This window comes from Poromitra crassiceps, assembly GCF_964638095.1.
Source record: "Poromitra crassiceps genome assembly, chromosome: 10".
NCBI lineage: Eukaryota > Metazoa > Chordata > Actinopteri > Beryciformes > Melamphaidae > Poromitra > Poromitra crassiceps.
In genome coordinates, this window is record NC_139631.1 from 12145542 (window position 1) to 12159843 (window position 14302).

General features: G+C 43.8%; 1 protein-coding gene across 2 annotated transcripts in view; it reads right to left on the reverse strand.

Annotated features, from left to right (window-relative positions):
• Positions 1–3097: 3097 nt before the first annotated feature.
• Positions 3098–14302, reverse strand: part of LOC310784120 (transducin-like enhancer protein 1) — a gene marked incomplete at its 5' end in the record, with an annotated part of 31890 nt that continues 20685 nt past the window's right edge. For both annotated transcript variants that reach the window (XM_083645101.1, XM_083645100.1), the window contains 12 exons: positions 3098–4100; positions 4790–4866; positions 5330–5480; positions 6716–6863; positions 7768–8015; positions 8431–8680; positions 9066–9142; positions 9804–9997; positions 10574–10712; positions 10908–11057; positions 12681–12734; positions 12943–13056. In XM_083645101.1, coding sequence (XP_083501227.1) covers positions 3993–4100; positions 4790–4866; positions 5330–5480; positions 6716–6863; positions 7768–8015; positions 8431–8680; positions 9066–9142; positions 9804–9997; positions 10574–10712; positions 10908–11057; positions 12681–12734; positions 12943–13056 — 1710 coding nt within the window. In that variant the 3' untranslated portion in view covers positions 3098–3992. The remainder of the gene's footprint in view (positions 4101–4789; positions 4867–5329; positions 5481–6715; positions 6864–7767; positions 8016–8430; positions 8681–9065; positions 9143–9803; positions 9998–10573; positions 10713–10907; positions 11058–12680; positions 12735–12942; positions 13057–14302) is intronic.

A 14302-nucleotide genomic window follows, 5' to 3' on the forward strand; every position in this document is an offset into this window, starting at 1 on the left:
ACGTTATTCTTCTATTAAACTTTTATTTGCATTTGGAGACAGTGTGCGGGAGTTACTTCTTTCTCACCAATCACTATCAAACAAAAATAAAAAAACACACCCCAAAAACGTTGAACAATTAAACCCCTGCGAGGAAAGAGCAATTCTACAAAACATCTCAGAAGAGTCTGAGAAATTATAGTCGAGGATTTGGCCTGCAGAGGGGTGATGGGTTATTTTGAATAGCCAAACTACAAAAATAATTCTTAGCAGATATTTTCAACATGTGCTCTTTTCCAGCAATAGATAATGCAACCAGTAGCATATCCTCTACTGTGAGCCACTGAGCAGCTGTGAGATTCAGTTCAGAGTCAAAGTAAAATAAGTAAATAAATAAATAATAATAATCTGTCATCAAGTCCCCGTTGACTTCAGTTGTACTGTACTGAAGTCAATGGGGACTTGTTCTCTCTCTTGAGTTGTGCTGGAAACCTCCATGTGTTATCTGGACAAACTTCGCCTGTTTTTCATCTGGCATGATGGTGAGTAGATGACAGAATTTCATCCAGCTTTTCCCAACCAGTCTGGCATTAAAAGTAGTGAACCAGCCTGCTTCTTCAAGCTCTGAGCTACCACCACAATTATTAATGCTATGATTATAGAAGTCACACACAAGTTCTTGTATCCAAGAAAGTCACACAGACGACTCCAGTTAAAAAAAAAACATTTATTGTCTAGACATTTCCATCATTTTATATTAGCTAGCATTAAGACCATTTAGTGTTTTTCCTGGTTAGATGTTTCTTTCCCATGTAAAAGACGTACAAAAAACAGTTCTTGTTATTTCTAAAGCATGTACGGTAAGAAAAGAAAACAAATATATACATTTTTTACAAACATTTAACAGACAAAAAAATAGATACCGTAAAAAAAAAACTAACCACAATGAAATTAAACTCGTGAAATCAACGAGTTTAACATAGACTCCCTCCTCAAGTGGAAACATTTGCACCAGACGCTACGCTCCTCTAGAAATAAAGGCCAGTCTTGGCAAGTAACTTAACCTTACGGCTTAAACACCTTTTTCAAAAAGTGAAGTAAATAGATTTTTTCAAATCCAATTAACTTGCTTGAAGGATAATAGTTGAGACAAGATAATATCCTAAAATAAGGCAATGCACTTTTTTTTTTAAAGATATTGCCATTTCTTTTGAGAATATGCCGGTATAAGCCATTGATTTATTTAAAGAAAAACAAGACTTTAGACAATAAGACTAAATTACTTGTCAAGATGCAGTCAGCCACCCAGCCAGTAAGACATGTGTATCAAAGAGTGATAGTAGGCAGGGTTGGGGTCAGTTCAGAACATGTTCACACATTCAAAGCAGAATTGAATTTCAAACACTAAGTACAACTCCATTTAGATTTTAACTGAAGGGAACAGAAACTAAATTCAAAACCATCCAAATGGCACATTACATCACAACCTCAACGGCTGAAACATGCTGTGGAGGAAAATGCAAACAAATTAATTGTTCACGAGTGTAGTTACTCCAATTCAATTTGTAGTTACTCCAATTGAATTTAAATTTAGAATAAAACTCAAATTCATCTCATACTTTCTGAATTGAACTCAACCCTGGTTGTGTGTATGTTGTTGAGAAAAAGTACTGCAGTCTATGGCTCAACAGCCTTGTCACAGCGGGGCCAAGTGAGGATTACTGGACCTTTCCAAAATGTCAGTAAGACCATATCAGAAGAAGAGTCTTCTGACCAATAATCAATATTGGCAATGGCAACAGAATGCACAATGACATGAAGAACACGGAGCTTAGAAGACTGAAGGATCAAGATAAAGGATTATGGCTTATGCTACTGCTCCCCTCTCCCCTCCTTCCTTCCACATCATCCTGTCAAAATCCTGGAGTTCAAATACTCAAATCGGAAGATACCACATTTAGGAGCTCAAAGCTAGTGAATGATGAGAGTAAGGAAATGAAGGAGGGAAAGTGGAGGGTGCGAGGGGTATACAGGATGACAAGGAAATCAAGGATGTAGTCATATTATCTAAACCAGTGATTCCCAAACTGTGGGCCGCGGCCCACTAGCGGGCCGTGGAGGTACTACAGGTGGGCCAACACTCCAGATTTCCGCGGGCAATCAAATGTTTGTAACAGGGTCAATTTTAAAGCTCCAGTGGAGATCCTGTTATCAGAAGAAACTAGAAGACCTAAGGCATCCATTGGTACCGAGCATAATATGTTTGTCGGGAAGGGGGCAAAATAACGCTCCAAACATAGGTTACGTTTTTACGAGGGAAACTATTTCAAAGGGGTCCCTTGACCTCTCAGCTCAATTTATCCGAATGAAAATTGGTTCAATGGGTACCAACCAGTCTCCCCTTTACAGATAAGGTAGCATTTTTCACAGCATAGCATTAATAGCTTGTGGATTGATTTCTTGTTGCTCATAACATTTTGTCTCAACAAGTGTTATGCATGCAAATACTTTTGATGAGTAGGGGGGGAGAAAATGTTGGCAATCTGCTTTTGAATATTTTGCCTAAATGTTTTTGCATGTGGATGGATTATTAATTTCCCTTATGCCCAAGTTCACATGCTCTGTTAATGAAATAAAAAAAATATATAATATAAAAAAAAACAGGGAAATACATCATCTTAGTCTCGTGTGTTGATCAGAGTTATGATTAAAGGGTTGGGTGGGCCCCGGAAGATTTTCAGATTTCAAAGTGGGCCGCGGCATTCTTTAAGTTTGGGAACCCCTGAGCTAAACCTTTCAGACATTCGACTACGCCATGTATGAGCTGAAAGATGTTGATCTGAAAGCTTATTTGGTTCGGTAAGCCAATTTTGCTCCAAAAGCAGTGTACTTGAAATGGTTTTTTTTTGTGTGGAATTTGAATGGGTAGAAATTGGGAAAATACGATCCATAGCCCTGTGCCTCTAGCCTGGGTAAACCCAGCCTCCACGTGACCTCTATGTACTATCAGTCACCGAACCTACGCTACAGGCATAGCCTGTGACGTCACGTTGAAGGCTGGGTTTACCCAGGCTATTGTACCTCATGAGTGAGGATCAAACTATTCCATCACAGACGTCATCAATAGCATGGTGGCTTTCAGTATGGTTTGAATCTAGTATGTTGAAATTGTCACATAGCATGTTGATATTGTTTACATACCGTGTGCATCTGCTAAACAGTAGGAGGCGACTAACATTACGGTTAGTGTGCACACTGTAGTACTTAACGTTAGGACAGTGAATGTGCTTAGCACTATTCAGACATAGTGTACAGTAGGCGTATCAAAACAGCAGGCTGAGGTCACAAAGAGGTCAACAGGCTCTGAACATTCTGTGTCTGGAACTAAATAAAAATTAACATGTTTTGCATTCACCATCTCTACAGTTCTCCTCATCCATGAATGCTCTCTCCAATCTCTCGCTCTATTAGTCCATCTGATTAGATCTGTCCGTTATCGTCCAGCTCTTTTTCTCTGTCCGTCTCCCATGTGTTTACGTATTCATCCCTGGGGTTCGTTCGCTCGTTCTAGGGTCTCTGCCCCTGGTAGTGTCTCACACACACACACGATTGTGTGTATTTCAATATCTAATGTTCAATACAACGTTCTTCAGAATTGCTGGTCCCAGTTAAAACCATGGAGAGGGGGCCCTTTGGTTCAGTCAGCGTCTGGTCCCAATAACTGATCCCAGTGCAGTCCTTAGCAGAAAGCAGTAGCGAGAAATGCCCAAATGTCACAGTTTCTCTGCTTCCGTTAATGTCCATCTGCTCCCGGTAATTTCCAACTGCTATTGGGAGACATTTCTACAGACGCATAGGATATGTGCATGTAAAACGTACCTCTTCTTTCCGTGTCTCCTCTGTAGATGTCATAGAAAAAGAAATGTACCATCAAAGTTACTGTTCTTTTTGATTTCTGGCCCCACAAGGATATTTTGGAAATGGAAGAAAATCAGTCCTTTCTCTTGGCTTTATTAGTAGATGACCTCGTATACTGTGGCCTTCTTGTCTCCTGAACCAGTGACGATGTACTTGTCGTCCACAGAGATGTCACAGCTCAGTACCGAGGACGATTCTTTAGACTGCCGAGGCAGAGAGAAACAAAGTAGGAAGACAAAAGTCAAAAGACAGAGAAATAAGTTAAAAGAGAGACTGAGATACATCAAAACCTACTACAACATATCACTCTTACTATGAGTAGGACGTACATACTGGAAAGGCTTTATAACCGTATATGAATACAATCAACATTCTCATTCGATTTCACTCAACATGAATGAATAGTTAATACAAAAACTGTTTGACTCTGATGAAGACGCAGCAGGCGTCGAAACGTTAGTCATTGAATAAAGCAATTTTCCAGTGAATCGTGTGCTCCAGGATCCTCTTTGGTTTGTCCATTGAACTTTTGTCATGAATGAATAGTTGTTTGACCTTCCGTATATACGATCTTATAGAAAGGCCATAAAATGTTTGACAGTGTTGTCATGGAAGTAAGTAATGACTCAGTACGTGAGACAGAGAGCTGCTGTATGCGTTTCTGTGCTAAACGCTTCCTTTCATTGCACAATCCAGTGGCAGCAGAGTTGAACTTTCCTGCTTTCTGACATGAATCATCTGCACACCAAATAATGCTCATTTTGATGATAGCATCATGACAATTATATGGCATTCTGCATAAGAGAACTGAAGGACATTATCATACTGGAACTGTCCTTTCTTTCATTTGCAATACTATCGTCGTATCCAATAACTGTACTGTAGTCCCTACCTGGAATATGCTGGCTCCATAGGGCGTTCTCCATGCGTTCAGTAGGTTGTCCTTCCCTGTGCTCACAAACCATTTACCTGGGGGAGAGAAATGCGTGCGCGCACACACACACACACACACACACACACACACACAATTAGAAACCAACCTGAGTCCAATCTAAGAGAATGCAAGCACACAGACAATGACCACAACATGAAACATTAGACAAACATGAGATCAAAAGGAATATTTGAATCATAAGCAGAAATGGTTAAACACTGAAATGTAATTGCATTTTTTTATCTGGTTTTTATTTGTCAAGAATAGACTTAATTGATGTCCATCAAACCAGCCACGATTCTAATTAGGTGAATCAATGACTTGATAAAAAGTGGCCGACATTAATAAAGTCCCACAAACTTAACAGCACACAGCAAAGTAGACTAGAAAGAATGCGAGAGAAGAGAGAGAGAGAGAGAGAAAGAGAAAGAGAGAGAGATAGAGAGAGAGAGATAGAGAGAGCGAGAGAGAGAGAGATGAAGGAAGCCAGTGTCTCACCGCAGTAGGCGAACTGCAGGGAGAGGACGCAGCTCTCATGCAGGTGAAGCTGGTACTTGTCGGGCTTGGTGACATGGAGGACCTCCACGTTGCTGCTCTCCATCCCCACAGCGAGCCACTCTCCTGTAGGACAGTAGCCCAGAGAGAAGATCTGGACAGAGGAGAGAGAGCAGGTATTACTGTCGTGGGATCCGCAGTGGGCTAGTCAGCACTATACAGAAATCAGTGGGTAGTGCTGGGAGAGATGGGAAGAGACCTCACCCAACATGATTAGATCATACTGTATTCATCCTATGTAGAAGAGACAGTCTGGCTTGAGAGACTAACAGGAAGTGTAAACACAATCGGTTCCGATTGTGTTTACACTTCCTGTGGCAGAGCTTATCCCCGCTGCCTGCTTCTAGTGAGTCACTAGCTTTGAACAGAGATGATCTCTGGTTTGACCAGATACAACAGCCAGCATTTTGAACAGGAAGTCGTAACACAAACGGGTCAAGTGGTGGGTGGGGCTACATAAAGTGAATAAGGAGAAAGAATCACCCTTTTATCTTACTAGGGATGCTACATTTACCGTAATACAGCTGCTGAGAAAAAGAATGGGGAAGTTGGGATGTCCAACACTATGGGTCTGAAACCAACTGTTGGGTTGCATGGGTAGGATGAGAAAACTAGAAAATTAGTTCATACAGTTAATAGGAAACTAAGGAGTTAAGCTGGTGTCCATCCATATAGCGTTTTTTTTTTTTTTTTTTTAACCAGAGTGCCAGCACCCTTTCCTCATTCAAAGCAATGAGAGGCAGCCACAAGGTGGCACACAAAAGGCGCTGCAGTTTTTTTCTTCAGAGCGGATCGCTTTCAAAAGTTCTGAAATGTTAAACTTTTCAGAAAAGCGCAGGGTGATGTGACCTGCTTTTTCCAGCCAACAGTTTCCCATACCGTCCATAGGAATGACAATATGCAGGAAGTCAAAGTGCTGCTGGTGGAGAAATAGGACGTTGTAAACAGTGAATTTACGTTACTGCAACTGTGATCCTAAAGGCAGTATGGATACGGGACATGTATTAGAAATATCTGGTAAGCCTTTGCTTGTTCCACAACACTGTATTGTCTGCTAGAAGTGCTAACCAGCTGTTTAGTGAGCTAGCAGCAGGTGACGTTATCATCCGCTTTTATTTCTCTCACAGCGCACCAGGCAGGACTTTTTCCATGCCAATAATAATAATAATAATAATAGTAATAATAACGCTGACAAACGCTATGGGGACACACACCCTTAAATTGCACCCAACAACAGTTTCAGTTTCAGAGTGCTGTGTGCATATGTGTGATGCATATGTGTGTGTGTGTGTGTGTGTGTGTGTGTGTGTGTGTGTTATGAGTGTGTACCTGTGATGTGAAGTCGTGCTGCTGGAGCTGCCTCCCCTCTCTCAGATCCCAGGAGCGGACGGTGTTATCCAGCCCTCCGGTCCACAGCTTGGTGCCGTCGTTGGAGATGTCGATACAGCTGGCTCCATCTGTGTGGCCCTGGAACTGCCTGCATGACAGACGTACATAGATTTTGTGGTAAAGGAAAAAAAAGTTGAACAAATATACACTGGGCATCAGGTTTCTCGGGCCGTTAGTATGCACACTATGTACGTGCGTGTATGTACTATGTTAATCCAAACATAAATTCTAATTTGCTTCCATTTTTCAGTTTGCAGTGGTCGTACGAGTCATTAAATTCTGATAAACTGCTGTGGCTACAGAGTTTGTCTGTTCTATCAAGCCACTTTGGCAGGAAACTAGGAGGCCCTATTCTATTCTAAAAATAGATGCTGCAATACTCATCTTGGGTTATAGTTAATGCTAACCATGCATTAACACTGCAAGTGACTTGAGAATGCAGCATGGAAGAACAGTCAAGATGGCAGCCACTCTCACACTAGCATTGCTCTATATTCGACCTAGTAATGCAAGACCATTGGTGCTATAGTAGTGAGTGAGCCTTAAGATTCACCTGCTCCACATATTTACTTGCCAGTGAAAAAGAGCGCACATGTCATCCAATGTTACATTTGTCACAGTAAAATCAAACCATACACAAACTTAGAAAAGTGCACTCTAGTAGAGTGCAGATCTCCGCCAGGCACCGCTACACCTAACCATGGCCAAACCAAAACCTGACTGGAGTCAGACGGATAATTACATTTTAATGAATTTATTTATTTGAGGGACAATGCACATTAATTAACATTACTGTAAATGTGCCAGTGTTAGCCAGATGGCTAATTTTCAACTGATGCCCCTTGGAACTCCAGTTAGAATCGCCAGTGCCTCACACACACTGACATGAGTATTTTAACCCTAACATGTACATGTCTTTGTTAAAAAACACACACACACACACACACACACACACGATCTCCTGGTGGAGATAACAACAGGTTCTCGCTTACCTAACCAGTGTCTGATTGTGTAAATCCCAGACTGCGATGTTTCCATCACTGCAGCAAGAGAAGCAGACCTTGGAGTCTGGGCTAATGGCCAGAGCGTAGCATGCTGGCGCCGACGACGTTAACTCTGCCTTAATCCGTGGAGTGGGCGTGGCCAAGTCCCAGATTGACAGCGTGCTGGCCTCACCTCCCACGATCAGTGTGCGACCATCGGGGAGGAGACGACAGGAGCGGATGTAGTTGTCCCGGTTCTGAGAGGGACACACAAAATTGATGTTCCTATTTCATATAGACGGTTTTCACTGAATTGTGTTGCTCGCTAACACTATGGAACCTAGCTTATGGCCTGTCTGTTATAATAGCAAACACTGCAACTCAGCTGGGGGGAGCTTAGACTGATTATGTTGTCACGTTGAAAACAGTCAAAAGTACAGTATTAAAGCACCTTTATAGAACTGCAGTTAGTATTTGTTATGCCAGGTGATTAACATGAGTGGATGCACAGAGTACTGCACAAGTATTTTACTTTGACTTTCCAAGCCATGCACCTTGACTGCAGAGATTATAGTCACACACGACTCAGAATTCATGTTCTCTGGCACCTCAACATATGTTCTACCGTGCACACAGCCACCGCCCCCCGCTCCTCCCCGCCTCCCCGCTCACCAGACAGTCGAGCTGTGACACAGGGCTCTTGTTGCCCGGGTGACTGATGTCCCAGACCTTGACGCAGCCCTTGCCGCCTGTGTAGACGTGCCGGGTGGGGTTACTGATGGTGACGGCGCACACCACCTCGCCGTGGTTCAGCGTGTTGATCTGACGGGCGTGGCGAGGGATCCCCGGCCCCACCAGAGCGTCCGGAGGGAAGGGCACCGGCTGCATCTGGCCATCCGCCGCCACGTGGAAGGAGTACGCTCTGATGATGCAGAGGAGAGGTTAGATTCTTCCCAGAGAAGAGCTATGATGACATAACAGTTGCAGTTGTCAAAAACACACACTAGAGATGTAACGGTATGAAGATTTCACATCAGGATTATCGTGACCAAAATTATCACGGTTTTCGTATGATCACGGCATTTGTAGAAAAAATGCTGAAAATGTTCGCAAAGTACAGAGAGATTCACTGAAATCAAAAAAGCACTGTAATCATGGTACCACAGTTTTAATGAGAATAAAATTTTGAAATGGTACGGTTATCGCAAGGAATTTGATCACGGTTATCATTAAACCGGTTATCGTTACATCCCTTAAACACACAGACATGCAAACACCCCCGCGCGCACACACGCACACACACTTACGGTTTGCCACCGGGGATGCCTGTTAGACTTGGGGGCATTCCAGGGACTCGCATGTGAGGATGCGGGTCAAAGCCAACCTGGAGGAAGAGTACACAGACACGTTATGAGCCTGTGTGAAAACATACACACCTATGGGCTTTGGCAAAATGCACACAGGTCAATACCAACCTGTTGAATGGAGTACAAACAGTCAGGAGCACAGAGCAAACAGACACACTCAAGCACGCACACACCCTCTGAATGAAAAGTGGAGGAGTAAGTCAACATACACAGGCACAACTGTCAGTACTTGAACCCCCCCCCCCCCCCCTCCCTCCACCTCCTCACATACTTGTAACTGATGAGTACACAACCCAACTTGCTATCAAGTGTTGCCCAGATACACAGACACCGTCTACTTAAGCTGTTTAAACAGTGTAATGAACACTATGCAAATAGGGCTAATAGAGTGATGAGGTCATTGACAGTAATGGACGACAGCATACACACTGTGCAAATATTCTCACGCAGAAAAGCAAAACGCAGCTGTGCAATTATTGACACTTTCCAATACAATTACCGGTCATACGTACAAAACAAACAAAAATAAGGTCTTACATAGAGGCCTCTGCCCAGTGTTGATTCTTTGATATTTCGCAGGTGTTTCCTTTATTTTCGGGTGGGACAACACACACACACGGACGTGAGAAGTTAAAACGCACCAAAGCCCACAAGCTTAAGACACTCCCACTCACTCACCATGGGTGAGCGTCCGTACGCGGCTACGGCGGCGGCGGCAGCGGCGCTCATCTGAGGCGACATGTTGTGTAGTCCAGCAGCAGCAGCGTAGGCCGCACCGGCCAGCTCCCCGTTCATCCCTGCTGCATGGGGCAACATACCAAACGCACCCGGGTACGGCCCGGGAACAGCCAGGGGCGTCCGCAGACCCGCAGCTGAGGGAGGAAGAAGAGACAGATCAACAGCTGATACAACTACACAATTAAAAGTGTCTCTCCCTGGTTTTCACAATCTGGGTCTTTGTGCATTAAATATCTTACAATTGGAGCTCTGATGTCAGACCTGTTCTCCACTTTAAACCATGGTCAAGTCTCTGTTGTCATGTGACCATAGCAGTGACCCTGGGTTAGAATTATTTACACACGGTGGCTGTGATTTAAAGCATGAGCAACGGAGAGTAAATACCAAAACTATGAATGATGGCATTCAGACTTGTCTTTGGCATCTTTGTTTCCCCAAAATATAGGTGGGTCATGCAATGTTGATGATTCAGACTTGGAACAGGAGTTCTTTTAGAAGCAAGCCAAAAGGCCTACATTGTTTAACCAAAGCTCTCCTAGCGTAATTGAGGTGTTGAATTTCCCTCACTAGACTGAAGTGTTCTGCAGATAGCACATCCAATCTGACTTCTGGCAAATTGACCTATTTCCAGGCGGAATAAAACACAGTCCCTAAGGTAATGCATCCTATCACATCATTGATTTACAAAGGGTAGATTCTACAAGACTTACTAGGTGGGTGTGGCATATCCATGGAGGGAGGTTTCGATAGGCCGGGCCGGAGACCAGGGGTGGAGCTGGGCCCAGGCGTGGAGTCACCTCTAGGAGTGGGTGTGCTCGACTTCAGCCCTGGAGTACCTGCCTTGTCTCGCTGCCATGGAAAGAGAGACTTTAAAAATATATACATCTGATGATAAAGAAAATTTAAAAATAAAATAAAAACAACAACTGAGCGCTATAATCAATGGACAAGACATGAGTGGCTGCTAAATGGAATCAAATTGACTGACATCTATCAAAGTATTCATCCATTCAACTATCTGTTCACCCAAGTATCCATCCATACCATTGCCATCTCTTTGGACTTGAGGGAGGAAGAGCTAGCTGATGATGCAGTGGAGGCGGGGCTGCAGGGGTCTTTCTTGAGGAGGCGGGCCTTATCCAGGCCATTCTCTCTAGGGGAGGGGAGAGGTGTGCCACGGGGGGAGGCTGGGTCCTGGAGGGGCGTTAAATTGTTCAATTGTTAATATGAACCTGAGAACAAAACTCATGTATGCAATAGACAAAAAGATTCTGCTCTTGGGTTACTTTTTTGGATATCAGTCTCATGGAGATTTGATTGTATGTTTTGTTTTTTTACACTGGTGCATGTTTTTTCCATTTGAAATTCCCCACAAAATATTGTGATGCTTGTCATTTTAATTAATGACTTCTTTAAGAAGAAGAAAAAAACATCCCATCGCTTTAGAAAAAGAAATGACTGGGAACTTAACCACAACATGACCACAATAAAGGCCAATCAAAGCACTTGTCAGATCATCATCAGATCCAATGTTTTGACTTGGCATTTTCATCAATCTTCAGACTTTTACTACACAAGTTAATACAGGAAGTACTGGAAGTCAACCAAGCCAAAAGCTGCTGCTAATGTAAGCTTTTTGTTTGCAATAATTACAGAGTAGAGTAGGGACGTGCATACTCATGCAACAATTGGCAGCAAGTGGGACCTGTCTGCATATCTGTACGTTTTTATTGAAGTGTTTTCTATATTTCATCACATACACCTACCTACATCGCCCGCACACTGGGGTGATGAACTAGTGTGACTGTTTTCACCACTCATTTGGGAACTTTAAGTCTAGCTTTTTAAACCATTTTGCAGGGAATAACGTTTCAGCTCGCCCAATGTGTTGTCTACAGTTTGCTGCTTAACACCCAGACTAGTGTAAAAAAGAAAGGACCTAGAACTGCTTTCTGTGTCATTGGACCAACTATTTACCCAGGGAGTTTCCCCAAATATTGTCATTGTTGTTTCATCCAAGGGCTACTGAAAGTTGCCAGTGAGCTTACTCATCAAGTAACACAGAGGTTTACAAACACCATCTGCTGACACACTGCATATGATTTCACCTATTGCACCTTGACAAAAACATTGAAGGACTTCTATCAGCACGTCATATAGCCAAACACAGCACAGCAAGAGGACCAGTGTTTTGGCTCCGTCAGGAGAGTGTGCAAGTCTGGTCCCCCTCCCCACTTGAACACAGCTAGCTGTGTGCACCTACTGATGGCCTGCTCTGCCCTAGGGAGGCCGGGTAAAGGGGAGGCATGGTTTGATCATGTTGGTTGTGAATGATGTTGATGATGATGATGACGATGATACCGTTTGCCTATCAACTCTGCATCGATACTCTGTTGCTGTGCCTCCCAACCGTCTGTTTTATGCTGTTTTTAACCCTCGCTAACAAAACCAACTGCCCGCTGGGACAAATAAAAGTTGAAACCTGAAGTGAAGATAAGACAAGAGATCAGGTCAGATTGCACTTTATTGATCCCCGGGGGCAAATCCATCCAGGTAACAGCAGCAATTGGTGGAACAGTGCCAAAAAAGTCAAGTACAGGAAGGTAGTAAAGGTAGAGCTACTAAATAAAGAGGTAATAAAGTAAAAGGTAATGTACACAATAGGATAATAAGAGACTGTGCAAACAAATGCAAATAAATAATTGCAGATTTGGATAAGTCCACGGATATATTCCAGAAGTATGCAACATAGTCAAGTGTTAAGTTATAAGTGCATTGGCAGCATTTACATAAAGAACTTCACACAACACAACTGACCTCATTTGAAACGTCCACCACCAAGTTATCGTCACTTTTGTCCCCGTCACTATCCTGCAAAGGCAAAGGAACACCAGTTAAAAGTGGACGGTTAAAAAAGGAACCTATGAAGGAAGGTTACGTGAAAGTTATACTAAAGTGAAATATCACCCTCTGTAAAATGTAAATCATTTCTCTCACTAATGTGCTTGCGCGCACTCTCTCACACTCGCACTCTCTCACACGCGCGCGCACACACACACACACACACACCATTTCTTACATAGTGGCTAGAGTCCTTGTCATCCACTTTACGTTTCTTGTTGTCGTTGAGAAACTCTGGTCCGTTGCGCCGCTTGTCCGAGTTCCTGAGACTGTCTGGCAGCAACGAGTTACTCTGAAGAAGAGGAAGGAAAAGGAGGAGGAGAAGTAGGACAGAAGAAGATGAGATAGAAGAGAAGAGAAGAGAGGAGATTGTAGGAAAAAGAAAAGGACAGTAGTAGTAGTAAGGAGAGAAAATGGGGGGAAAGGACAAAGAACAAGCAAAAAAGAGGTTTTTAGGGGGAGCAAGCCTATGTCCCTTCATCATGTATGCATGATTCTGCAGGAGCCTCCTACATCCTCTGATCCATCTAGCACTCATGCTAACAGCTACTCTGCTGATGTGCAGAGTAGCTGTTAGCAAAACAAACAGGTTCATGGTGCACACAGCAGCATGAAGAGAAGTAGCACAAACACTCCAAACAGCAACGGCTTTTCTCACTTGACCACAGCCGCACACCTGAGCTAGATGATTACATTGAGTGCCTCTCAAAATGTATCAGTGCTCCCTCTCCTGGTCCTGACAAGCTGTATTGGCTGGAGTGTGTGTGTGTGTGTGTGTGTGTGTGTGTGTGTGTGTGTGCGCGCACGCACGGTGTGTAATTGACTGTGAAAGCTTGTGTGTATGAGCGAGCGTGTGTAACAGACTGTGTGTGTATTACTTGCACAGCACACGGCTCCTGTGTCCCATGTGTCCCAGGACTACACACACAGTCTCTCTCTATCACACACGCACGCGCGCGCACACACACACACACACACGCACGCAGCCCCCCTCTGGCCTCCTGACCAACGGATCCTATTGTTAATGGATTAAAGCTTCATGTTGAGTCCATTATAGTCTCAGCCTGTCAATGAAATGTGCATCCAACACACACACACACACACACACACACACACACACACACACACACACACACACACAGTGAGAGAGACACAGTGAGAGAGAGAGAGAGAGAGAGAGAGAGCGCTTGGGATTTGAGGGGGGAAAGGGTAAATGAAGGAGGAATAGCTGAGGGGAGAGGAGGGGTGAGATTGGATTAGAGGACAGTGAGGATGGAGGGAGGGAGGGAGGGAGGGTGTGAGAGTGTGTGGAGGAGAAGAAAGGGTGACAAGAGAGGAGGGAGGGGGGAGGAGGGGGAGTGAAAATCTGCATTCTGCCAAAGGCCCCTTCCTTCATGCCCCCCTCCCCCGTCTCTCCCCCTTATTGAAAGGTTTTAGTGAGCTGAGCACAGGAGCACTGACCCGCAAAACATAAGCAATTTCCCCCCTCCGTCCCGCCTCTATTCGCTTTTAGCACGGTCTCTCACTCACACGCACAC